The 27,621-nt window shown below is 44.7% G+C and overlaps 1 protein-coding gene across 1 annotated transcript in view; it reads left to right on the top strand.

Annotated features, from left to right (window-relative positions):
* Window positions 1–698: 698 nt before the first annotated feature.
* LRRC72 (leucine rich repeat containing 72) overlaps window positions 699–27,621 on the top strand; it is a 47,659-nt gene continuing 20,736 nt past the window's right edge. Inside the window, exons 1-5 of the mRNA XM_084621672.1 lie at window positions 699–763; window positions 8,415–8,488; window positions 20,949–21,018; window positions 23,552–23,633; window positions 26,498–26,611. Of these exons, the coding sequence (XP_084477798.1) occupies window positions 731–763; window positions 8,415–8,488; window positions 20,949–21,018; window positions 23,552–23,633; window positions 26,498–26,611 (373 nt within the window). The 5' untranslated portion in view covers window positions 699–730. The remainder of the gene's footprint in view (window positions 764–8,414; window positions 8,489–20,948; window positions 21,019–23,551; window positions 23,634–26,497; window positions 26,612–27,621) is intronic.

The raw sequence follows: 27,621 nt of genomic DNA, 5'->3' as shown, positions 1-27,621 counted from the left end.
TCAGAGTAGCAGCCACGTTAGTCTGTATCTGCAAAAAGAAGAGGAATACTTGTGGCACCTTAGAGACTAACAAATTGATTAGAGCATAAGCTTTCGTGGGCTACAGCCCACTTCATTGGATGCATAAAATGGAACTTCTCTGTGTGTCTATATATATATATACTTACTATATGTTCCATTATACGCATCTGATGAAGTGGACTGTAGCCCACGACAGCTTATGCTCTACTCAATTTGTTAGTCTCGAAGGTGCCACAAGTACTCCTTTTTATGGTGGGGATGCTGAGAGCCACTGAAGGAAACAGTAAACCCTGTATATAATAGAAACCACTTCAAGCCAGGGGGTGCGGCTCACCCCTAGTTCCAGCACCAATCTTTCAACTAAGCACCCAGTCAGTTTTATCATATTATTTAGTCCCAGCGCTGTCACAAACCCCCATCATGTCCCCACACATCCTCCCACTACTGCCACCGTGCCCAAACCTACGCTGCCCCTTTCGCTGTCACTCCCACACCATCACCTCGCAGCCCCCTCGCGCGCGTGTTCCCAGTGAGTGAGATTCTTAACTGCGCGCGCCCCCGCCGCCCCGCCCCAGTCCGCTCCCGGCCCCCAGCAGCCCGTCCCCCTCCCCTCCCAATTCCCGGCTCCCCGCGTCCTCCTCGGCTTTGAAGCCTCTTTGCTCTTTCCCCGCCCGCAGGAGCCCCGGTCGCTTAGGAACTTGAAGCTAAAATGGCGGCTACTCACAGCGGCACCAGCTGCCAGGTGAGCCCCTCCCGCCTCCCCTCCGGGGGCGGCCCCGCCCCGCTCTTGAGCCCAGCCGCCAGCCTCTCCGCCGTTAGTGGGGAGCAGGAGCCAAGCCGTTAACTGCCCCGCCCCCAGCTCTGCATAACCCCGTTTGGTATATCCCCGCCCTTGTATAATCCCGCCGCAACTCCCCCCTCCCTCCCTCCCTCCACGGTCGGTGTGCGGGGAGCGGCTGACACAACCACTCCCTCTGCCCTTTGGGGTGAGACACTGACCCCTCATCCTCTCCCCGAAGGAGAGAGGCAGTGACCCCGACAGGAATCCCCCACACCCTCCCCAGGGGGGTGAGACAGGGATCCCCCCTCAGGAATCCCCCACACCCTCCCCATGGGAGTGAGACAGGGACTCCCCACAGGAATCCCCCACACCCTCCCCAAGGGGGTGAGACAGGGACCCTCCTCAGGAATCCCCCACACCCTTACCATGGGAGTGAGACAGTGACCCTGACAGCAACCCCCCAGGGGGGTGAGACCATGACCCCCCACAGCAATTCCTGCATCCCGTGCCGGGTGAAACTGACCCCACAGTAACACCCATGCCCTCTCTATTGGGGTGAGACAGTGACCCCCAGCACCCTCCCCAGGGAGTGAGGTAGTGACCCCCACACAGCAACCTCCCCTTCCAACTTCTCCCCACTGGGGTGAGAGGCAGTGACCCACACAGCAAAATCACCTTCCATCCCATCCCTATTGCAGTGAGAGAAGCATGTACAGAAAATCTTCAAACCCTGCCATCCCAGCTGAATAAGACTGCCTACTCTTCCCTTATGCCATTTTATCTCTAAAGGGAAAGAGGCTTTGATACCTGCAGCAACTTCCCCTCCATCCCATCCTTACAAGAAAAACCTGTAAAATAAACAGCAACATGTCACCTCTCCATTTCATCCTCAAGGCGTTAGGAAGAAACTGACACACAACTAGTGTAATGAGATGTCACGGAATATCAGGATTGTCCAAATTTTACGGTCCCAGATTCAATCCCAATAGTATTATCCAGGCAGCTAGATGATCAGATAATGTGCTGGATGATCAGCTGTCTGCTCTATTTCCCATGTTTGCCTCTTCCTTGTAAAATTGTGCTAGATATGGATGTTGGATTATGGCGCTTAGTATGAGTTATCCTATAAACTACTTTTTGGTAGTGAGGGAGATTCAGTGAGAAAATATCTGGTATGGAGAAGCTGCAAATCTGGGCCCTGTGCAAGCACAGCTAGAACCCTCCTCAGCAGAATGGGCAGAAAGTTGTTGCAGCACTCGGACCAGGATCTAGATTCATCAGGTTCTTGTGGAACACAGGGAGGGCTGGCTGGGAAAGGGTAGGCAGGGAGGACTACACGCCTGAAGGATAAGGAGGGAATGAGGAAGGAGGCTGAAATACTGGGATTTAAGGAAAAGAAATAACTTTCCCTAACCTTCTCCCAGATGTCAAAACTGTGCTGTGTATGTTTCACTTACAAACAGTTGTGCTCCGCAGTTGTACTGATATGCATTTTTAAACCATCTGATCATTATTACCACTGGTCAGAAAACATTTTTTGTGCAATACATTTTCCATTTTTCATTAAAATTTGTAGCTAGCTCTAATTACTCCACAAACTGCAAAATCCTTCATCCCCCGAGAAGCAAGATTGTAACATACTCATATTGCCATATGTCAATGTTCCCAAGCAATTTTGTATTTTTAAAGTAAAGTCAACATCTATGTTTACTATATACTATAGATAGATTTTAACTTTTCAGATGTTTTGGACCACACTAATCTCAGATATAATTTACTATATACTATAAATAGATTTTTTAGAAGTTTTGCACCAAACTAGTCTCAGGGTATGTCTACACTACAAAATTAGGTCGAATTTATAGAAGTCGGTTTTGTAGAAAGCATTTTTATACAGTTGATTGTGTGTGTCCCCCCACAAATGCTCTAAGTGCATGTAGTCAGTGGAGTGTGTCCACAGTACCAAGGCAACCGTCGACTTCCGGAGCATTGCACTGTGGTGGCTATCCCACAGTTCCCACAGTCTCCGCCGCCCATTGGAATTCTGGGTAGAAATCCCAGTGCCTGAGGGGGCTAAAACATTGTCGCGGGTGGTTCTGGGTACATATCGTCAGGCCCCCGTTCCCTCCCTCCCTCCGTGAAAGCAAGGGCAGACAATCGTTTTGCGCCTTTTTTCTTGAGTTACCTGTGCAGACGCCATACCACGGCAAGCATGGAGCCCGCTCAGCTAACTGTCACCGTATGTCTCCTGGGTGCTGGCAGACGTGGTACTACATTGCTACACAGCAGCAGTTTATTGCTTTTTGGCAGCAGACAGTGCAGTATGACTGGTAGCCATCATCGACGTAATCCTTGGTGCTCTTTTAACCGGGCGCCTGGGCAAACATGGGAGTGACTCAGCCAGATCATTTTCCTTGTTTCGTCTCATGGTGATTCAGTCCTACCGGCAGTGCACTGTCTTTTAATCTGCAGATAGCAGAAGATGATGGCCAGTAGTCATACTGCACCGCCTTCTGCCGAGCACCCAGGTATTGATGATGGCTAGCAGTCGTACTGCACAGTCTGCTGCCAGCAAGATGTATAAAGATAGATGAAGTGGCTTAAAACAAGAAATAAACCAGATTTGTTTTGTATTCATTTTCTCCTCCCTCCTTCCTTCCCTCTGTGAAATCAACGGCCTGCTAAACCCAGTTTTGAGTTCTATCTTTGAGGTTTTGAGTTCTATCCTTGAGGGGGCCATTCACTTTCTTGCAAAGCCACCCCTTTTGTTGATTTTAATTCCCTGTAAGCCATGTTGTCAGTCGCCCCTCCCTCCGTCAGGGCAACGGCAGACAATCGTTCTGCACCTTTTTTCTGTGCAGATGCCATACCACGGCAAGCATGGAGCCCTTTGGCAATTAGGAGCACATTAAACACCACACGCATTATCCAGCAGTATATGCAGCACCAGAACCTGGCAAAGTGATACCGGGCGAGTAGGCGACGTCAGTGACATGAGTGATAAGGACATGGACACAGACTTTTCTCAAAGCATGGGCCCTGGCAATGTGGGCATCATGGTGCTAATGGGGCAGGTTCCTGCCGTGGAATGTCAATTCTGGGCTCGGGAAACAAGCATAGACTGGTGGGACCGCATAGTGTTGCAGGTCTGGGACGATTCCCAGTGGCTGCGAAACTTTTGCATGCGTAAGGGCACTTTCATGGAACTTTGTGACTTGCTTTCCCCTGCCCTGCGGTGCAAGAATACCAAGATGAGAGCAGCCCTCACAGTTGAGAAGCGAGTGGCAATAGCCCTGTGGAAGCTTGCAACGCCAGACAGCTCCTGGTCAGTCGGGAATCAATTTGGAATGGGCAAATCTACTATGGGGGCTGCTGTGATGCAAGTAGCCCACGCAATCAAAGATCTGCTGCTATCAAGGGTAGTGACTCTGGGAAATGTGCAGGTCATAGTGGATGGCTTTGCTGCAATGAGATTCCCTAACTGTGGTGGGGCCATAGATGGAACCCATATCCCTATCTTGGCACCGGAGCACCAAGCCGGCGAGTACATAAACCGCAAGGGGTACTTTTCAATAGTGCTGTAAGCACTGGTGGATCACAAGGGACATATCACCAACATCAACGTGGGATGGCCGGGAAAGGTGCATGATGCTCGCGTCTTCAGGAACGCTGGTCTGTTTCAAAAGCTGCAGGAAGGGACTTTATTCCCAGACCAGAAAATAACCGTTGGGGACGTTGAAAGGCCTATAGTTATCCTTGGGGACCCAGCCTACCCCTTAATGCCATGGCTCATGAAGCCATACACAGGCAGCCTGGACAGTAGTCGGGAGCTGTTCAACTACAGGCTGAGCAAGTGCAGAATGGTGGTAGAATGTGCATTTGGACGTTTAAAAGTGTGCTGGCGCAGTTTACTGACTTGGTTAGACCTCAGCGAAACCAATATTCCCACTGTTATTACTGCTTGCTGTGCGCTCCACAATATCTGTGAGAACAAGGGGGAGACGTTTATGGCGGGGTGGGAGGTTGAGGCAAATCGCCTGGCTGCTGGTTAGTTGCAGCCAGACACCAGGGAGGTTAGAAGAGCACAGGAGGGCGCGGTGCGCATCAGAGAAGCTTTGAAAACCAGTTTTATGACTGGCCAGACTACGGTGTGAAAGTTCTGTTTGTTTCTCCTTGATGAAACCCCCTGCCCCTTGGTTCATTCTACTTTCCTGTAAGCAAACCACCCTCCCCACCTCCCTTTGATCACCACTTGCAGAGGCAATAAAGTCATTGTCGCTTCACATTCATGCATTCTTTATTCATTTATCACACAAATAGGGGGATAACTACCAACGTAGCCCAGGAGGGGTGGTGGAGGAGAGAAGTACCAGAAGGGATGGTGGAGGAGGGAAGGACAAGGCCGCACAGCACTTTAAAAGTTTAAAACTTTAACACTTATTGAATGCCAGCCTTCTGTTGCTTGGGCAATCCTCTGGGGTGGAGTGGCTGGGTGGCCGGAGGCCCCCTCGCTGCGTTCTTGGGCATCTGGGTGAGGAGGCTATGGAACTTGGGGAGGAGGGTGGTTGGTTACATAGGGGCTGTTGCGGCGGTCTGTGCTCCAGCTGCCTTTCCTGCAGCTCAACCATACGCTGGAGCATATTGGTTTGATCCTCCAGCAGCCTCAGCATTGAATCCTACCTCCTCTCATCACGCTGCCACCACATTTCAGCTTCAGCCCTCTCTTCAGCCTGCCACTTACTCTCTTCAGCCCGCCACTTCTCCTCCCGGTCATTTTGTGCTTTCCTGCACTCTGACATTGTCTGCCTCCACACATTCGTCTGTGCTCTGTCAGTGTGGGAGGACAGCATGAGCTCAGAGAACATTTAATCACGAGTGCGGTTTTTTTGCCTTCTAATCTTCACTAGCCTCTGGGAAGGAGAAGATCCTGTGATCTTTGAAACACATGCAGCCTGTGGAGGAAAAAAAAAAGGGGCAGTGGTATTTAAAAAGACACATTTTATAGAACAATGGCTACACTCTTTCAGGGTAAACCTTGCTGTTAACATTACATACATAGCACATGTGTTTTCGTTCCAAGATCGCATTTTGCCTGCCCCCCAACAAGTGGCTAGCCCCTCCCCCTTCCCCTTAGCCTTGGCTAACAGCGAGGAACACTTCTGTTCAGCCACAGGCAAACAGTCCAGCAGGAACGGGCACCTGTGAATGTCCCCTTAAGAAAAGCACCCTATTTCAACCAGGTGACCATGAATGATATCACTCTCCCGAGGATAACACAGAGAGATAAAGAACGGATGTTGTTTGAACGCCAGCAAACATGCACTGCAATGCTTTGTTCTACAATGATTCCCGAGTACATGCTACTGGCCTGGAGTGGTAAAGTGTCCTACCATGGTGGATGGAATAAGGGTGCCCTCTCCAGAAACCTTTTGCAAAGGCTTTGGGAGTATATCCAGGAGAGCCATGAATGCCAGGGCAAATTAATCATTAAACATGCTTGCTTTTAAACCATGTATGATATTTTAAAAGGTACACTCACCAGAGGTCCCTTCTGCGCCTGGCGGGTCTGGGAGACAGCCTTGGGTGGGTTCAGGGGGTACTGACTCCAGGTCCAGGGTGAGAAACAGTTCCTGGTTGTCGGGAAAACTGGTTTCTCCACTTGTTTGCTGTGAGCTATCTACAACCTCCTCCTCCTCCTCATCTTCTTCGTCCCCAAAAGCTGCTTCTGTGTTGCCTCCATCTCCATTGAAGGAGTCAAACAACATGGCTGGGGTAGTGGTGGCTGAATCCCCTAAAATGGAATGCAGCTCATAGAAGCAGCATGTGTGGGGCTCAGACCCGGAGTGGCCGTTTGCCTCTCTGGTTTTCTGGTAGGCTTGCTTCAGCTCCTTAAGTTTCACGCGGCACTGCTTCGGGTCCCTGTTATGGCCTCTGTCCTTCATGCCCTGGGAGATTTTGACAAATGTTTTGGCGTTTCGAAAACTGGAACGGAGTTCTGATAGCACAGATTCCTCTCCCCATACTGCGATCAGATCCCGTACCTCCCATTTGGTCCATGCTGGAACTCTTTTGCGATTCTGGGACTCCATCATGGTCCCCTCTGCTGATGAGCTCTGCATGGTCACCTGCAGCTTGCCACGCTGGCCAAACAGAAAATGAGATTAAAAAGTTTGCGGTTCTTTTCCTGTCTACCTGGTCAGTGCATCTGAGTTGAGAGTGCTGTCCAGAGCGGTCACAATGGAGCACTCTGGGATAGCTCCCGGAGGCCAATACCGTCGAATTGTGTCCACAGTACCCCAAATTCGACCCGGCAAGGCCGATTTAAGCGCTAATCCACTTGTCAGGGGTGGAGTAAGGAAATCAATTTTAAGAGCCCTTTAAGTAGAAAAAAAGGGCTTCGTCTTGTGGACGGGTGCAGGGTTAAATCAATTTAACGCTGCTAAATTCGACCTCAACTCCTCTTGTAGACCAGGGCTCAGACACATTGCATACATTGCAGTATATAGTAAAAACTTTGCTAATTCTCCCATAGTAAACCTATTAATTCTGGCAGAAAATCTCATGTTCTCTCCTATGTTTCAGCAAAGTCTTAAAAGCCGAGAGCCATAATGATGCTTCATGTTGTTAAGACTTAATTGCTTTTATAAAATATAACATGGTAATTTACTGGTATGGTATACCATGAAAAATCACAATTAAAACTACGTTTGTCAAAATAAATGGACAAGTTACATTTTGTGATCGAGTAGTTGTGTTTTTTTAAATCATCTTTAATTAATTAGGGTCCAATCCTGCACAATTTATCTGTGTACATTAATATTCATTGTGTATAGTTAAGCTGTATATGTGTTTGCAGGATCTGCACTTTATTAATCTTCAAGATTTGATCATCTACAAGGGTCTGCTGGTCATTAGCAAGAATTAGTGTGGTGGTTTTATTCTGTCCCAATCCTGCCCTTGAGAATGCACTACTTGTGCAGATGTGTTTTCCCCCAGATATGTAGCAATGTACCTATTTAAAGAACCAAATATGACAAGGATAAGAAAAACTGGATTAAGAGTATATACCATAATTGTAGTTGTCGTCTTTTTATCAATTTAAAACAGAAGCTTCCAGTTTCACCTCTCTATTTTAGACCAGGGGTCTCAAAAGTCCTGGCCCGCGAGCCATCTGTGGCCTGAGAACCTCCCCACTGCGGCCCGCGTAAACTTTTAAAAAAGTGTTGGGTGGAGGAGGGGGGCAGGAGAGATTCACATGCCCCTCCCCGCCCGGAATAGAAACCCATGCAGCCTCGCTGCTGGCTCTGTCTGCTTCAGGTGCCGCCCCCCCCCCACAGCTCCCATTGGCTGGGGGAGAAGGACAGAGATACCATCACTAGTTGCTGGGCAGAGTCAGCCATGGAGGCAGCGTCACTAGTCGCTGGGCAGAGTCAGCCGGGGCGGCATGCGGCCAAAGGAGCGAGGTGACATTGTTGGCCCGCTGGGAGATTTGAGGACTGGCACTGGCCCTAAGGTAAATTGAGTTTGAGACCCCTGCTTTAGACCATATTGTTATTGCTTGCAAGATCTTTACCCACAGGGATGAAGTCTGATAAATTAATTTTGTTATCAGGCAATAGAAAATCAGCTAAAGATATGTGGCTTTAAGAGGGATATGGATGTCTCAGTGTTGTACCTTGCGGGACAGTAAGTACACTTTATATTACTAATACAGAGGGGTTTTGTATTTAATAGATCCAGATGACAGTGTGTATGTTAGTTTTTTGTAGTGTTGTGTGTGTCAGATATTTTGTGAAAGTTATTTGTATTTGAAGCACACAGTAAATCATACTTACACAACAGATGGTGGAGCAGGTATAAAAATAGAGAGAAATAGTGAAATTTTGCTGACATATATAGGCCAACTAATTTCACAGTTAAGTAGTTAACTGCCTCAGCCATTGATGTAGATCCAGCTCTAGCAGTGTTTGAAAGTACATGAGTTCATAGAGTGCTCTGCAGGACCTTCCAGTACAAGGAGAGAAATCAGGTTCCACAGGCTGCTCTTCGTCTGTCTGACTAGCTTGTAAAGTTGGGTGGGAGAAGCAGAAAGAAGGCAAGCACAAGTTGAGAGTACAGGAGCATTGTTGGCTAAGAACCTGCATATCTGTATGTTGTCCATCCCTCACTTCCTGAAATGGCCCTGGAGTTCCCAGGCATGAGAGCAATTCTCTGCTATCTAGAAAAATAGTAGGATAGCTATAGTGGCTTCTTTTACTACCTAGTGTCAATTGTAGAATCATAGAATCATAGAATATCAGGGTTGGAAGGGACCTCAGGAGGTCATCTAGTCCAACCCCCTGCTCAAAGCAGGACCAATCCCCAACTAAATCATCCCAGCCAGGGCTTTGTCAAGCCTGACCTTAAAAACTTCTAAGGAAGGAGATTCCACCACCGCCCTAAGTAACGCATTCCAGTGTTTCACCACCCTCCTAGTGAAAAAGTTTTTCCTAATATCCAACCTAAACCTCCCGCACTGCAACTTAAGACCATTAATCCTTGTTCTGTCATCTGCTACCACTGAGAACAGTCTAGATCCATCCTCTTTGGAACCCCCTTTCAGGTAGTTGAAAGCAGCTATCAAATCTTCCCTCATTCTTCTCTTCTGCAGACTAAACAATCCCAGTTCCCTCAGCCTCTCCTCATAAGTCATGTGTTCCAGTCTCCTCATCATTTTTGTTGCCCTCCACTGGAAGCTTTCCAATTTTTCCACATCCTTCTTGCAGTGTGGGGCCCAAAACTGGACATAGTACTCCAGATGAGGCCTCACCAACGTCGAATAGAGGGGAATGATCACGTCCCTCGATCTGCTGGCAATGCCCCTACTTATACATCCAAAATGCCATTGGCCTTCTTGGCAACAATGGCACACTGTTGACTCATATCCAACTTCTCGTCCACTGTAACCCCTAGGTCCTTTTCTGCAGAACTGCTGCCTAGCCATTTGGTCTGTAGTCTGTAGCAGTGCATGGGATTCTTCCGTCTTAAGTGCAGGACTCTGCACTTGTTCTTGTTGAACCTCATCAGATTTCCTTTGTCCCAATCCTTTAATTTGTCTATGGCCCTCTGTATCCTATTCCTACCTAGCATATCTACCTCTCCTCCCAGTTTAGTGTCATCTGCAAACTTGCTGAGGGTGCAATCCACACCATCCTCCAGATCATTAATGAAGATATTGAACAAAACCAGCCCCAGGACCGACCCTTGGGGCACTCCACTTGATACCGGCTGCCAACTAGACATGGAGCCATTGATCACTACCTGTTGAGCCTGACAATCTAGCCAGCTTTCTATCCACCTTATAGTCCATTCATCCAGCCCATACTTTTTTAACTTGCTGGCAAGAATACTGTGGGAGACTGTGCCAAAAGCTTTGCTAAAGTCAAGGAACAACACGTCCACTGCTTTCCCCTCATCCACAGAGCCAGTTATCTCGTCATAGAAGGCAATTAGATTCATCAGGCATGACTTGCCCTTGGTGAATCCATGCTGACTGTTCCTGATCACTTTCCTCTCCTCTAAGTGCTTCAGATTTGATTCCTTGAGGACTTGCTCCTTGATTTTTCCAGGGACTGAGGTGAGGCTGACTGTAGCAAGTAGCCAGAGATTTTGGAGAAATAGGAAGGAAAGGGAGAGATACCACAGGAGTTGGGAGGGGTCAAAGACACCAGGAAACTGATGGGAAGGAGAATGACTGATTATTAGGTGATGTGTTAGGATGAATATTTTGATAGGGTGCCATAAAATATGGGGTGCAGAAAAGGGGACACTTGAAACTTGTTTAGAGGCTCACTTTGAATTTCTGATTAAGGACTCATCCAGAAATTGTTGTGCTCCTGGCTACAACTTCGTAATTGCACCTAAGAATACTTGCGCTGTGCATATCATGTTTACACAGCTACGTTAGCATAATAATATAGGGCCAGTTTTTAAAAGGTATTTAAGTGTCTAAAGGTAAGGATATGTACCTACAGGGATTTACATTGATTGCCCAGATTGATTTCAATGGGAGTTAGGCGCAAGGGGCCAGACTTAGGCCTAGATCCTCAGAGGTATTTAGACCCCTAACTCTAATTTATTTCAGTGGAAGTCAGGAGCCTAAATACTTTTGAGGATCTTGGTCTAGGTGGTTTTGGAAATCCTGCTCAGCGCTTATCTGTAACTTTGGGTGCCTAAGGACTTCTAAAAATCTGCCTTATCCTCTGAATTGCACCTAAAATACTCATTCCCTTAATTGCACCTAAAAGGCTGTGCTACTGTTTGAAAAGAAAATGTATTGTATATTGGTGCTGAAAAATTATTAAAATATATAAGTTAGAGAGAACTTAAGACATTGAAAGTATAAATCAATAAAGATATAAACCATTTTGAAAATAAAATTAGTTTAAGTATAAAATAATGGAAAAAAATTAGAAGATGCATCTATGATTGTAGAAAAAGATGTGTGATACTATTTTTTATTATTTGATTAATAGCAGGTGATCATGTAATTAAAAATTATTATGCATACACATAAGGGTGAAGAGTTAAATCTGCATGTAACCTTACCAGTTGTGTTTCCTGATTTTGGAGTGATAAATGTGTAACCGTAGTCCTCTTGCAACAGTTTTTGCTCTGGAATAAAAAGAACAGATCAGATGGCAGATATAGAAATGATCAGTATGCTCAGCAAGGGATCGTTTTTCCCATTCCAATGTATGCAGTCCTTCAACCTCAGCCAGTCTCAGTATCAGATGATATCCCCTTATTTTTGACTTGACACAATGTTCTGCTGGCTAAACTAAGAAGATGAAAAATAAATTATTAAAATCTGTCAAGCTAGAGATGAAATTATATTTTAAAACCAGTGCTATTAAGGGGACATGAAAAAATGTACCTTTGAACACTGAAAGCTGGAAAGAAATGCTGGAGGCCAAAAAGGATGAGTTTGTAAAAGACATGCAAAGGCTGGAAGGCATATGTAAAGGGACAGGCTTTTTTAAAATGTGAAAGGAATTAATCTCTACTTGAGGCCATTTAAATGCCTTAGTACCAGAAAGAACAGAGCAAAAGTTGAGATAGTTAAAATGAGCATATTATTAGGGAGGGAAGAAAGTGAATTAAAATGTAGTTTATAAAATTAAGAGTAGTGCAGGAAGCGCAAAGACAGTTCCTCTGCTAAGAGACAGTAAAGAGAAACTTCAGCTTGATGGACTGTGAAATAATGCAGGATTTGATAAATAAAACTATATAAAAGAATCATACAATAGCCCTGTAAAAGAGTAGTGTAAATATGAAGATCCTGATCCAATAAACACGTACATGCTTTATTTCACTACTTTAAATAATCTATTTACTGATTATTCACAGTCGTAAAACATGTGAATAAGTGTTTGCAGGATCATGTCTATGGATTATTTTAAGGAAGGCTGATTTACCAAATTAACAAAGGACTGTCAGTCTGTATTGAACTGTCTAGTCTTCAAAAAATGGAAGAGCATAAACCCAGATTAAAGGTATGGCTATGCTTTGAATGGGGGTGCAATTCCCAGATCAAGGAGACATACCTGCTAGTTCTGATTGAGCTAGCACACTAAAAAGTACATAGCATTGATGGTGTGAGCAGCTAGCTGCCCTAAGTACATACTTATAGTCTCAGATGGATACATACTCAGAGTAGCTAACCTCTTGCACCACTGCGGCTACACTTCTACTTTTAGTGCACTAGCTTGATTAGAGCTAGTGCAGGTATGTCTCCTTGAGCAGGGATTGAGCTGGGAATCACACCAGCTTGTAGTATAGATGTACCGTTGGCTGGAATGATTTAGATCAGTGGTTCCCAAACTAGGGGCCCCTGGCGTGCTGGGCCGGTTTGGTTACCTGCTACATCCGCAGGTTTGGCCGATTGCAGCTCCCAGTGGCCGCGGTTCGCTGTTCTCAGCCAATGGGGGCTGCGGGAAGCGGCATGGGCCGAGGGATATGCTGGTCGCCCTTCCCGCAGCCCTCATTGGCCTGGAACGGCAAACCGCAGCCCGTAGGAGCCGCGATCAGCTGAACCTGCAGACGTGGCAGGTAAACAAACTGGCCCGGCCTGCCAGGGGCTTTTCTTGAACAAATGGCACTCCTAGTTTGGGAACCACTGATTTAGATGGTGTTGGTCCTGCTTTGTGCAGAGGATTGGACTAGATGACCTCCTGAGGTCTCTTCCAATCCTAATATTGTATGATTCTATGATCCTACCCTACATTGGTGGGGTATGCTTCAAGCAGATTATTTTTAAAAGCAGGACTAAGCAGAGATGTCTAGTTTTATCTTTCCTCTTTTCTTTTTCCTGGATAGGGAACAGTTTGCATGAAAGATTGCAGAAAAATCAAAGTCTAAGTTTTACAGTTAGTTCACAAACAAATCAATTGGCACTTTGGGCTGATGATGTGACGTTAATCGTTTCTGATCCTATTGCTTCCTTACCAAACACAGGTCTGATCCTGCAACTTGATCAAGTCTATTTACAAAATCTATTTTAAGATAAATGTCATAGAGGAAATAAAAATCCTTTATGGAAGTGAAAGATGAGGGAGAAGCAAGTATTACAAGAATTATTGGGCAGCTCAACTTGGGTTTTCTGGTGAGGAAAGTTTATTGTGATTTATATTATCCTAGTGACCTAAGGCCCCATTGTGTTAGTTGCTGTATAAACACAAAAGAGACAGTGCCTGCCCCAAGAAGCTTACAGTCTAATTTATAACAAGACACACTAAGTGAGTGTAATCAAAAAATAGGAGGGAATGCAGGAGAGAGGAGGAGTGTAACAGTAACCATGACTTCTTCTTTGAATGATGTCCTTGCGGGTGCTCTACTTGTAGGTGTGGCTGTGCCCTTGTGCCTGGGATCTGAGATCTTCATCAGCAGTGCCTGTTGGACTGCACATGTACCCCTCCTGCTTCTTGCGCTGTGAGCAGGATGCAGATATATCACTGTGTGGTCCAACCACCCCCAGTTCCTTCTCTACCGCCTTTGTTCTGGGACAGAATCCACTGCAGAGCCTGCTTCTCGTATTATCTCACTAGATAGTGACTTACCTATTAGTGTAGTAAGAAGAAAAGGAGGACTTGTGGCACCTTAGAGACTAACAAATTTATTTGAGCATAAGCTTTCGCGAGCTACAGCTCACCTCATCGGATGCATCCAGTGGAAAATACAGTGGGGAGATCTATACACACAGAGCACATGAAACAATAGGTGCCACCACACACATTTCCACTGGATGCATCTGATGAGGTGAGCTGTATCTTGCGAAGCTTATGTTCAAATAAATTTGTTAGTCTCTAAGGTGCCACAAGTCCTCCTTTTCTTTTTGAAGATACAGACGAACACGGCTGCTACTCTGAAACCTATTAGTGTAGTGTAGTTAGTATTTTCCTCTTCATCTTTCTTCCTTCTATCTATAAACATTTTTTTTTAACTTTACCTTTACAGTTAATTCATAGCTTAGGTTTCTGTTTTCCCTGCTTCCCATCCTTCCTGACCAGGAAGCCTTTTTTCCTTCATACTTATGCCCAGATCCTCCAGCTTTAAGAGGTGCGTTTCGTGCGGGGCCACCTTCCCGGTAACAGATGACCATCCACAGTGTATGCACTGCCTTGTTCTGAAACCCAGAGCCAGAAAAGACCGGGACATTAGATTAAAACTTCTCCTCATGGAGAAATTGTTGCGACTGGCATCAGACTCTTCCCTGGAGAGGCCTTCATGCTCTGTGAGGTCATCTCTTGCTTGGATGAAAAGAAATGTGCTCCCTCCTCACACTTTGAGGCACCCCTCTAGAACAGTGATTCTCAAATGTTTGTACTGGTGACCCCTTTCAAATAGAAAGCCTCTGAGTGCAACCCTCCTTATAAATTAAAAATACTTTTTTATATATTTAACACCATTATAAATGCTGGATGCAAAGCAGGGTTTGGGGTAGAGGCTGAGAGCTCGCGATCCCCCCATGTAATAACCTCGCGACCCCCTGAGGGGTCCCGCTCCCTAGTTTGGGAACCCCTGCTCTAGAACACCATCCCCGGCAAGGTTTGTTGCCTCAACCTCATCTGACACAGCTCCAGGGCCTGTCCAAGTACCTCTGGTACCAATACGAAGAAACAGCCTAAAGACCCTAACTGGGCAGACCTACAACAAAACCGAGTAAGCCCTCGGCACCATCGAAATCATTGGCACCGGTCAAGTCATCAGCACTGACCTACTCCTCAGCGTTGACCAAGTGTCTGGTGCTATCTACTGACACTTTGGGAGAATACACCCTTCCTTCGGCACCGAGCTGTACACTTGCACCGATGATGCTTTCCCCGCCTCCACGAGACTTTAGATACCATAAAGACTGCTGGTCTCTAACATCTCTGAGTCTCCACTCCTTCGACTTGACCTCCCACCACTTCCATCCTCCTCTCCAGACTCATGACACTCCTCCCATTTTCCGCTGAGGATGGCACCTCCCTCCCCCAGCAATGAGGAGGAGGAGGAGGAAGAGGAGGGCTCCATCGCTTCCTCATCTACTAGGCAAATCAGACCTGCTCATCCTCACTATCCACAGTCTACATCTGGTCCACAATCTTGGCATGTACCACTTGAGATGCAGCCACATGTTACACTCCCTCCACATTGGCCATATTGGAACCCTTGGGCCATGTATAGAGCACAGTTCAGGATCCCCTCTCAGGGAGCAAAGCTGGAGACCTACACCAATCCCTTCTCCATCGGTCTCTTCCATCCGCTGGTTGAACCCCCGCCGATACCAAGTGAAGAGGAAGTTCAGAAAGAGGAACAGGAGCAGGAGGCTCCACCGACATTACATTTTTCCTCCTCCACCCCCTACATCTGCTGAGGACTTCAGACATTTTCAAGACATATTCTGCAAGATTGCAGACTCCCTGCAGATTCCTTTGGAGGAAGTCAAGGACCAGCAGCATAAACTGCTTGATATCCTCCACACATCTTCTTCCTCCAAGATCACACTACCGATCAATGAGGCTCTTCTTGACCCAGCGAAGGTGCTCTGGCAAAGCATCCATCCCTCTGACCTGCAAATGCACCGGAAAAGAATATGTTCCATGGAGGATGCAGGATTTCTAGTGCCCCATCCCAAATTCTTAGGTGGTCAGTGTGGTGCAAGAGAGAGGCCGTCAATGCCGATCCCATTCTAGCTATCCAGACAGAGGTGGAAACCCCTAGACTTATTTGGACACAAAGCGTATTCATCAGCCATGCTCCAATTTAGAATCTCAAACTACGAAGCTCTCATGACTAAGTATAATTACTTAAACTACTCCAAATTGGAGGAACTCTGCCATGACCTACTGGAGGCCAAGAAAGAGCAATTCCAGTCCCTAATATTGGAAGGACATTTCCTAGCCCGTACAACCCTCTGAGCATTGTTAGACTATGCAGACACCACTGCCTGATCCATCATGACTGCATCATGGCTCCACCTCTCGGGTTTTCCTAAGAAGGTACAAACCACAGTAGAAGACTTACCTTTTGAGAGCCAGAAAATATTTTCAGAGTGCACGGATGATTCTCTGCACTCCCTTAAAGACTCCCAAGCCACACTCCACTCTCTCAGAATTTACATGCCAGCACCAAAGAGACGGTCCCAACCACAGGAGTACATTCCTCAACAACACTGTGACACCCAGCGCTGAAGACAAAGGCCTCCTACCAAATGTAGACAGCCCACTCCTCAAGGGGCTACTTCTCAGACACCCCCACTGAAGCAACAGTTTTGAAGTGTGGAGGCCCCAAGAGGCCTCCCCCTCTTCCAGTCATTCCCACCATCTTCAACGTTCCACCAGTTTGGTGACTGACCAGCTCAATTTTTCCCATCTTGGAGACTCATCACTTTGGAAAAGTAGGTTTTTAAGATTATCAAGGAAGGATACTTCATCCCCTTCGTAACTATCCTGCCCCACCACCCCCTCTCCCCATCCCTTTTCAGGGACTCCTGTCATGATTCCATTCTATGGGGAGAAATAAATCATCTTATGGAATGGGGACCCTTGGAACCAGTCCCTTACCAGCACATGGGGCAGGGTTTCTACTCCCACTATTTCCTGAGCTGGAAGAAATCTGGTGGCTGGCAACCCATCCTGGACCTCCGCAGTCTAAAACAAGTTAGTCAAACTGCATGCTTCAAGATGGTTACCCTTTCCACTACTATTGCAGTACTGGAACAGGCGGACTGTTTTTCAGCCCTCAACCTCCAAGACGCATACTTTCATATTACAATACATCCTACCCAAGGGGATTTCTCTGATTTGTCGTGGGTGATGACCACTACCAGTACAAGGTACTACCTTTTGGGCTGTTTATGGACAGCACCTTGGTTGTTCGCCAAGATTCTTGCAGGAGTCACTGCCTACCTAAGGAAACAAGGAGTTGTGGGGTGAGAAAAACTGCTTAATCTAAATGTTTCCCAGTCTAATAGGGTTGAGAGTTTAGACTGTGTGTTTATATTTTCTTTTCTTTTGGTAACTACTCTGACTTTTTGCCTATCACTTAAAAGCTATCTTTGTAGTTAATAAATTTGTTTGTTTATTCTACCTGAAGCAGTGCGTTTGGTTTGAAGTGTGTCAGAGACTCCTCTTGGGATAACAAGCCTGGTACATATCAATTTCTTTGTTAAATTGACAAACTCCTATAAGCTTGCAGCATCCAGTGGGCATAACTGGACACTGCAAGACGGAGGTTCCTAGGGTTGTGCCTGGGACTGGAGATATTGGCTAGTGTCACTTTGGTTGCACAAGCCAAGGAGCAGCTCACATACCAGAGGCTGTGCATGAATAGCTCAGGAATGGGGGTTCTCACAGCAGAGCAGGGTAAGGCTGGCTCCCAAAGTCAAGGATTGGAGTGACCTAGCAGATCACCAGTCCAGATAACACCAGGGGAACGTCACAAATGCAATACAACAACTGGAATTAACTGGGACACAGTTGGATGCCATACAAGCCAGAGCCTTCCTACTACCTCACAGAGTCTCGTGTATGGTATCCAGTGCACAGATTTGCCCCCAGATCTCTGCCAGAACGTGCCTCCAAATTCTAGGCCACGTGGCAGCAGCCATTTCCGTGATCAGTCATGCAAGACTACATATTCGATGTCTTCAGGCATGCCTCTGTACCATATATCTCCCCCACAAATACAGCGTCCACAAACTTTTATCCATGCTGATGAGAGTCAAGGACTCACTACTTTGGTGAACACAGCCTAACAATGCCTTTGTTGGAGTTTCTTTCCTCCAATCACCACTGACCATGATCCTAACAACTGATGCCTCCCTAATCGGTTGAGGAGCGCATCTCCATGATCACACAGTGCAGGGCAGATGGTCGTTAACCCGAATCCACCTTACACATCAATCTCCTAGAACTACGAGTGATCTGCAGTGCCTGCCGATGTTTCCTCCCTCCACTCATACCATCAGAGTCATGATGGACTATCTCGCCTGCATGTATTACATCAATAGGCAGGGTAGATTGAGGTTTCACTCTTTATGGTCAGAGGCACTCAAATTGTGGAACTCGTGTATCCAACACAACATCATCATTTTAGCAGCATACCTTTCGGGACACCAGAACACCACCATGAACATATTGAGGAGGAGGTTCTCCCACGATCACGAGTGGGAACTGGATATGTGAGCACTTCAGCCCATCTTCAACCGATGGGGTTTCCCCACCATAGATCTTTTTGCCACGTAGCACAATGCCGGCTGCCCTCAGTTCTGTTCCAGAGTGGGACTGGGACATGGATCTCTCGGAGATGCCTTTCTCAGAACATGAGATACCTTCCTTTTATGCCTTCCCTCCATTGCCCCTCCTATTCCAAATACTTTGCAAGATACAGGAGGATCAAGCTCATGTCATACTAATAGCTCCAACATGGCCACAGCTTACCTACTCCACATGACGGTATGCCAAACAATCTCTCTCCATCTAACACCGTGGCTTCTTTCACAAGACATAGGATGCATTCTCCATCACAATCCACAGATGCTGCGTCTCAAAGGCTGGCTCCTCCGTTGTTCTGGGATTCAGAAATAACCTGTTCGGATGCAGTCAAACAGATACTTTTGAATAGCAGGTGTGACATAACTAGATGAACTTACGTTCACAAATGGACTAGATTTCAATGCTGGTGCTCCTTCCACCAAGGCGACGTAACATGCGCTCTGCTACCACTTATCCTGGACTGCTATACCTTAAAGAATCAGGATTATCCACCAGCTCCATTCAGGTACACTTGGCAGCAGTCACTACTTTATACTGTCCCATAGATGGTCATTCCATTTTTACACATCCACTTACGAAATGTTTTCTGAAGCGTCTGCACAATCTTTATCTCCACATAAAAGACCCGATCCCTCTCTGGGACCTCATCCTCATCCTAAGTTCTCTGACTAAACCCCCATTTGAACCAATGCCAACCTGTTCTTATGTGCATCAGTGAAAATGGCCTTCCTTGTTGCCATCACTTCCGCCCGACGAGTTGGCGAAATCACGGCCCTTATGGCATATCCACCATACAGACTGTTCTATAAGGACAAAGTTACACTATGCCCACATCCAAGATTTCTACCTAAGGTTCCAACGTCTTTCCCTCTCAGCCAACCAATACACCTTCTTTGCTTCTTCCTGAAGCCTCACAGTAATCAGCTGGAGGCGGCTCTACACACCCTAGACGTGAGACAATCATTATCTTTTTACTTGGACAGGACTAAACCTTTCTGAAAACCACTACGATTATTCCTCTCCAACACTGAAAGATCCAGAGACACAGCCATATCTAAACAACGCCTTTCAAGGTGGATCTCGCAATGTATACGTTTATCTTACAAACTCCACAAAAGACAACCTGCTACCACAATCAGAACACATTCCACATGTTCATTGTCCACTTCAATAAGTTTTCTCAGTAATGCCCCCATTGCGGAAATTTGCAAAGCAGCTACATGGGTATCAACAGACACGTTTGCCAATTACTATGCTATTATGCACGATGCCACATATGGTCCTATCATCAACAGTAAATGTTGCTCCGAAGGCCCAGCCTTCCAATTAAGGGCACTACTTGCTAGCTGCTTACAAGTGGTGCACCCATAGGGATATCACTCAAAGAAGAAGAGAAGGTTACTCACCCTGTGCAGTAACTGAGGTTCTTCGAGATGTTTGTCCCTATGAGTGCTCCACTTCCCAACCTCCTCCCCTCTGCTTCAGAGCCAAAAACATATGCTCTGCAGCAGGGAAGGAACTGGGGGTGGTCGGACTGCACAGAGGTATATATATACGCCCCACTCACAGTGTGACGGGGGCGGGGGGGTTGCACATGTGCGGTATGACAGGTGCTGCAGCTGAAGATCTCCAATCCCAGGCACAGGGTGGCGCTGCCACACCTAGAAGTGGAGCACCCACAGGGACACACATCTCGAAGAACCTCAGTTACTGCACAGGATGAGTAACCTTCTCATGTGTTTACATAGCCCAGGTAATTACATGACCTATATTGAGTACAACACCAATTCTTAATGAGAATTTGGTTTAGAGAAGTAATATTTAACACTAGAAATATCAGGTCTGCTCAGAAATATGTCCATCCATTTATTGGGTTTCAGTTTTCCATCTTTTCCTCTTTAGAGCCATGTCTGGTGGCTCCAGGCCACACCTTGAGTAAAAATTTTCCCATTGGCTTGGTGTCCTCCCAAATTGAAGAATTCTCCTCATGTGTCATAAGCAGTGTTTCTGGGAAAAGCAAAGCAGCTGGGATTCCTGCTGTAATAATAATTTTTTTAAATTAGTTTTTTCTTCGGAGAAATTGAATTCAGTTTAGAAAAAATTAAGATATTATTTTCTTTACAAATGAGTTTTCTTTACTACTTTTACTACTTTGGTTGATTGCACTCCCAAGCACTGATCATAACTACACTACCACTGTCATATTATTCTGTATGTCTTTTTCTGTTAAAGGCTCTGTAAAATTGTTGCTTTATAATGTTTGTATAGTATAATTTGACTGAAGATTAAATTATATTTACAGAGTAATTAATAAATATTGAAGTTGGACAACTTTTTTTTCTTCTCAGCGGACTAAAAGAAGTCCCTAATCTGTCACGATTTCAGATCTTAAGGTATTTGTGGCTTAACAACAATAAGGTAATAAGACATTTTGTTAAAATATGAATACTGGTATCTAAAATAAATTCTTATTACTACCTAATACTTTTGCTATTTTAAAACACTACCACCACCACGTTCTCCTCCTGGATTTTGAATGAAACCTGCTCCAGTAGGTGTGCTCAGAGGCCATCTACCAGATCATGACCCACATGCGACTTAAGTCTGTCTTTCCCTGAATGCCTTTATTTCCCTGGTTCGTGAATTACTCTGGGGCTTAGATGGAAGACAGGCATCTGGATGCCTAAAGGGAGGAAGTGGTGAGTGTGCCCAGAGGCAGAAATTTCTGCACCTAGGGAACTTTTACCCTGAAAATGTAGGTGCTAGATGAGTTTAGGCACCTACAGTGTACACTGGGAGCTTTGTGGCTTGAAGTGGAGGCAAAACTGGGTTTTAGTCACGTAAACCCAAGCTGTAGGCACCTAAGTCTGAGGTTTAGTGCTTAACTACTTTTGTGGATATATGCCTTACACCCAGTGCCCTAGGGCGGTATAATGAAGATTATACTACTTAGTGTATCCCCTACGGGCTTTGAGGCAATGTTGTAAAGTAGTCAGGACCCTCAGATGGAAGGTCTGATATAAATGCAAAGTATAACACCCAAAACCAAAATATTTCAAAAATCAGCTAATTGGCAACAAAACTAGGTCATGCCCTTCCCTACCCTTATCAAATGCAAATCTGCACATTTATTCACTGATCTTTAAAAAAATGAAAATAACTATCAATTTGCACTGAAAAATTGATAACCCATAGTAGTTTAAAACATTTAAAACTTTTTATAAGTTACTGTTCTGTAGTTCACATGATTTCCAAATGTGCTCAGTATCTGAGGACTCTGTGTGCAGCAGTACTTTCTAAGATAAGTATGCAGTTTTGTGAAGAACAGAAAAATTAGTATACATTCCACATAACTTAGGAGTGCATGGATTTCTGCTGCCTCAAGCCAACATTAATGATAAAGCATCTCATGTCAACTCTGTTGAAAGACTTGTAGTTATTCAAATGTTGAAAAACTCTTTTAATTATGGAGACATAAATGAGCTGAACTAGTTCTTGGCATTACTGTACAAGGACATGAAGTATGAGAAGATAGGCCTTCTTGATGACCAAGCAAAATTGAACCTGCTGATCAAGAAGACAAAAATCAGACTCATTTGTCCATATTCCCCATCTTCAAACCTAAACAGTAACAAAGACTAAATTAAAAACAATGAGGAGTCCTTGTGGGACCATTAGAGACTAACACATTTATTTGGGTATAAGCTTTCGTGGGCTAAAACCCACTTCATCAGATGCATGGAGTGGAAAATACAGAGGCAGATGTAAATACACAACACATGAAAAGATGGGAGTTGCCTTACCAAGTGGGGGGTCAGTGTTAATGAGGCAATTCAATTAAGATAGAAGTGGGCTATTCTCAACAGTTGACAAGAAGGGATGCTACTGCCAACAGTAGCCAAGAAATAAGGGTGGCAATACCATACCATGCTACCCATAGTTCTGCACTGCTGCTGGTGATGGTGCTGCCTTCAGAGCTGGGCACCCAGCCAGCAGCCACCACTCTCCACTCTGCCTTCAGAGCTGAATGCCCAGCCAGCAGCTGCCACTCTCCACTCTGCCTTCAGAGCTGGGTGGCCAGCAGCCGCCAGTCTCCGACCACCCAGCTCTTAAGGTAGTACAGAAGTAAGGGTGGCAATACCGTGACACCCCTACAATAGGCTTGTGAGTCAGGACCCCCAGTTTGAGAAATGCTGTGGAGAAATCATACATTTTTCATGAGTTGGCTACAGCATAAGTAGCAAATTTGCTATTTATACTATGACCAAACTGCAAAAAATATGTGATTTCTGTGTGATTTAAGTAGACCTCTACTTATATGGAAAAAATAAGAATTCTCATAGGCTGAGATTTCATCAGAGGATAAAATAGATGACCCTCGAGGTTGCTATACATACAGGTTTCACTATAATTATAATCTGTGTGGTTTGGAAGCCTAACTAAACTTTGAATGTTTTCAGGAACCTAGAACAAATACATGCTCCCTCAGATCAGTTGGTGCTGGTGTAATTTTTAATTTGGATGTTGAGTTTATTCTAAGGATATTACCTTTGAGAATATTCTTAAATCAACACAGAAATGTTATGTATTATGCGAGGAGATTCTTCTCACAATACGAGTATTTCAGCTGAACAAAACTTCCCGATAGCTAAGAAAGTTTAATTGAGCACCAGTATTTTTCAGTGAAAGTGTGTTCCAAAATACAAAAACTAAATCACTGAGTCTGAACGTTCTATAAGGATGTTCTATAAAGTTATTCTATATGTATTTATCACACATAATAAATATTATTGACAAGTTTTCAGCTCTCAAAGAAGTCCTAAAACAAGGGACCATTTTCACTGAAACAGGAAAAAATACTTCTTTAAAAATACACAATTTATTAATATATAGTTCTCCAAAATTAAAATTAGACTGACAGGTACCCGTTTCCCTAATTCTCATATTTCAGATCCAGAAGCTAACATTCTTGATCAATAATTATTGCTTGACAGAACTCTACCTCAACAATAATGAGCTCATAGATATAGCAGGTAATGTCTTATATTTCAAACTTTAGAGCAAAAACGTGAAGTTTTTTTCTATGTATCAGCAAGCTAAGTGAGTTTGATTTAGGTGGTCTGTAGTCAGTGACTGACTAATAGTAGCTGAAAATAACATCCCCCAGTCTGTAACAGCATACACAAAAATGATGTTTTAGGAACAAGATTTATTATATTACACTTGAGTGGTTATACAGTGATATTTAGGGTCAGATTCAGCCATGATGTAAGTTGCTACAGATTCATTGTATCTACTTCAGTTAGGGATAAATTTGCCCTTTACTGTTATTAATTATTATTTTTGTTATTAATTGGCTATTTTAAAATGTAAATAGTAGTGTAGTGGGGTGTCTTGCCCTGTAAGGGCCAGAGGCATGGAGCTGGCCAATGCCATACAATTAGTCCTCCCTGCCACACCTGGGATGATGTATGGGATTTAATTAGAACCAGCTGGATATGGAGGAGCTGATTCCCCTATAATGGGCAGCAGAGCGATAGAGGGAAGTTGGCCTGGTCTGAGACGAGGCAAGACCAGGCACGGACAGCACCAGGGGAGTTTGCAGGCTGTGCCCAGCTTAAGGCTGGAGGGAAGACTTTTGTGTTTATTTTTTGAATTTTAAGTTAAACCAGACCCTGAAGAGGGCTGTTGTTATTAGATTTGTAAAAGACTTGAGGAACCAAGATTGGAAACTGAGGTGAGAGGCTGCTTGCAGGCTGCTCTGAGGCCACGGGGTGCTTGGAAGAGGCCACTTGATGACAAGTAGGTTGAAATCAACAATACTAATTTAGTAAGACTGCATTTATATTTTTTGTTAAAAGTGAACTGAAAATATATTGATTCTGGAAGCATAGTACACCATTTTGGTGGAAAAAGTCATGCCATCAAAATACATTTCTGATCTAGTATGGCAAGTTCTCTTATTCAAATGAATATGCAAGATTTGCTGGTCAGACAATTCATAATTAATTAAAAGTACCCTTTGGAAACCATATAAATGTATATGATAGTAAACTGACAAGGCTGACAGACATACCATGAAACGAAAGGATAGTAAAGTAATACATTGTCCCGTATGTAGTGTGTCCGCAAAGGCTCTGCAATTTCCCTACCAGTATAATTGTCGCTTACATTTAAAGTACAATTGTACTCTGTGAAGTTACTCTGCAAAACTGTCTTCTTGTGAAGCTCCATCTTTATCTCCCAAGGACTTTTATTTCAGTTTGTCACAGAATCTGTCCCTTAGTATTTAAAAAAATTGTATATGTTAATATTTTATATCTCGCTTTATATAATGTTAGATTAGAGAAGGAAGTTAAATGACATTGGTTAGTATTTGTGGGACTTATGGGAAATGTGAATGTTTAAGAAGGGAATGGGAGGTTGTTCCAAGCATAGGGGCAGTATGGAAGAAGGTAACAAGATGTGGGAGAAAGAAACAGCAAGTCTGGCTTCTTTGGCAAAACAAAATGGGTGAGGGGTAAGGTTGCTGGGGGTTCGGGCTCTGGGATGGAAACTAATTCCTGTCTTAGTAACATAATTAACGGAATGGGGCCGGGGATGAGAGGTTTGGGGTACAGCAGGGAGCTCTGGGCTGGGGCCAACGGGTTTGGAGTGTGGGAGGGGGTTCTGAGCTGGGGCAGGGGGTTGGAGTGCGGGAGGAGGTGCAGGCTCTGGGCGGCTCCCTAGTCCAGCTCCTAGGCCAGGGGTCGGCAACCTTCAGAAGTGGTGTGCCGAGTCTTCATTTATTCACTCTAATTTAACGTTTTTTGAAGGTCTCTTTCTATAAGTCTATAATATATAACTAAACTATTGTTGTATGTAAAGTAAATAAGGTTTTTAAAATGTTTAAGAAGCTTCATTTAAAATAAATTAAAATGAAGAGCTCCCCGGACCAGTGGCCAGGACCCGGGCAGTGCAAGTGCCGCCTTTGGCACGCGTGTCATAGGTTGCCTACCCCTGTCCTAGGCAGAGGCATGGCCAGGTGGCTCTGTGCTCTGCCTCCGCTCACAGGCGCTGCCCCCGCAGCTCCCATTGGCTGCGGTTCCCAGTCAATGGGAGCTGTGGAGCCGGTGCTCAGGGAGGGGGCAGTGCACAGAGCCACCTGGCTGCACCTCCACCTAGGAGCCGAGGGACATGTCGCCGCTTCTGGGAGCCGTGCAGAGCCAAGTAGGAAGCCTTCCAGGCCCGCGTCAACCACACTTTTAATGGCTCGGTCAGCGGTGCTGCCCAGAGCCATCAGGGTCCCTTTTCGAACGGGTGTTCCAATAAAAAAATGGACATCTGGCAACCCTAGTGAGGGGAGTGACATAGTCTGAGCAGGCAAGTGGGGGACTGGTGGTGACTTTTTTTTTTAAATGTAAGATTATTTGAGGTGGAGCTAATGTTCCAGAGGGAATTGAGTTGAAATTGGTTAATATGGAGCCTGTGAGGCAGAGGTGGTAATGGAGAAGGGTGAAACTGGTATGATAGGGTGGGGATGATAGATGATCCAAGATAGATGTGGCTATCAGGGGAAGAAGAAGGCAGTAGAGGTTGGATGTAGATTTTTGAATATGAGGGTGGGGGAGAGAAGTAGGTGAGCAGGGATGGGAAAGAAAGAGATGAAGATGCAAATGCTGTGAATAGAAAAGAGGAAATAAGGGATGCAAAATTTCTGGGATGAGGTAGAGAAGGAGGAAAAACAAGGAGTAGAGTTGCTGAAACAGAGGATGAGTGTAGTGAGCATGAGAAGTGTTGTATGTAGTTGATGAATAATTAGGATGGCAAACTAAATGTGTAGCATAGCCAAACAAATTAGCAAGTCAAGGTAGTCAGCTATGGTGAGAATCATTTATTATAATACATTTTATTTCAGGTGCTCTGAAACATTTGCGTGCATTGCAGATCTTGTTGCTTCACAACAACCAGCTGAAAAACCTTGACACAACAGTGAAGGAACTAAAGGGAATGATAAGTCTGCAGACCCTAAGTAATGTGTTACTTTCTATTATGCATAGCTGCAATCAGTAACATTGGAAATTAGGGAAAAAACAGACATTTTTATAAGTAGGAATGGAACTAAATCATTTAGATGTCCAAGATATTTTCCTCCTCTTTTCTTCAGAGTAAATGGATTCTCTCATACAATAATATTTTTTAAATTAAGCATACCAATATCTGTTTTAACTAGTGTAGGCATTTTGATATACTGTGTGGAGTAAGTGGTAAATGAAATAACCGTAGTCTCTGAAATTTCAAATTACCATGAACAAGACAGTGCTGGCGCCACTAAGTTGTACTGCGTGAAGTAGCCTCAAGGGAAGTAGGATTATATGCTATTAACCTATTGAAAATGAAAGTATAAGCAGTCTTTCTCCATCTTTCCTAAAGGAATGTGCTCATAGATCATACCAAGCTCTCAGAACTTTAAGAAACAGGAAACTAATTTCATGTCTTAGTAACATAATTAATGGAGGTGTATAATATCATCAACCCCTAGCTTATGCATTCAAAAAGCTGGATGTTTGATGGCAAGAAATAAAAAGATGGCTTGAAAAGTACATTTTTAAATTGAACCTGAAACTGAGCCAAGAACTGAAAAACAAGTCAAGTGTTATAAAGACAACATACCAGTCAAATTATTGTAAGTTATTCTGTTATGTGTAAAATCTAAAAATAGACCTCTAAAAATGAAGTTGTTTGAAACGATTGGACAAAAGTTGGACAGACATCTCATTTCTCAGTGGTGCTGTCAGTTGGATTTAGTGTTATAGCGAAAGCAATTAACAGGGAGTTTCAACAAGCACAAACAGTTTGCTTCACAGTATTGTGAAACAGTCATAGCAAGAATTCAAAGCAATGTTCTAATGCTGAAATGATGCATACATCAGTCATAATGACGTGATAATGTAGTTCCCATTAGTCCAACCACTAGCAAATAAAAATAAAAGCTAGAACACTCCAACTTGCTCTGATACGAAATTTTATTCTCGTTTATGG

This window comes from Lepidochelys olivacea (genome assembly GCF_965140295.1).
Source record: "Lepidochelys olivacea isolate rLepOli2 genome assembly, chromosome: 2".
In the NCBI taxonomy this organism is placed as follows: domain Eukaryota; kingdom Metazoa; phylum Chordata; order Testudines; family Cheloniidae; genus Lepidochelys; species Lepidochelys olivacea.
The sequence above is the reverse complement of the archived record's forward strand: the minus strand, read 5'-3'. Positions and strand labels throughout refer to the sequence as shown.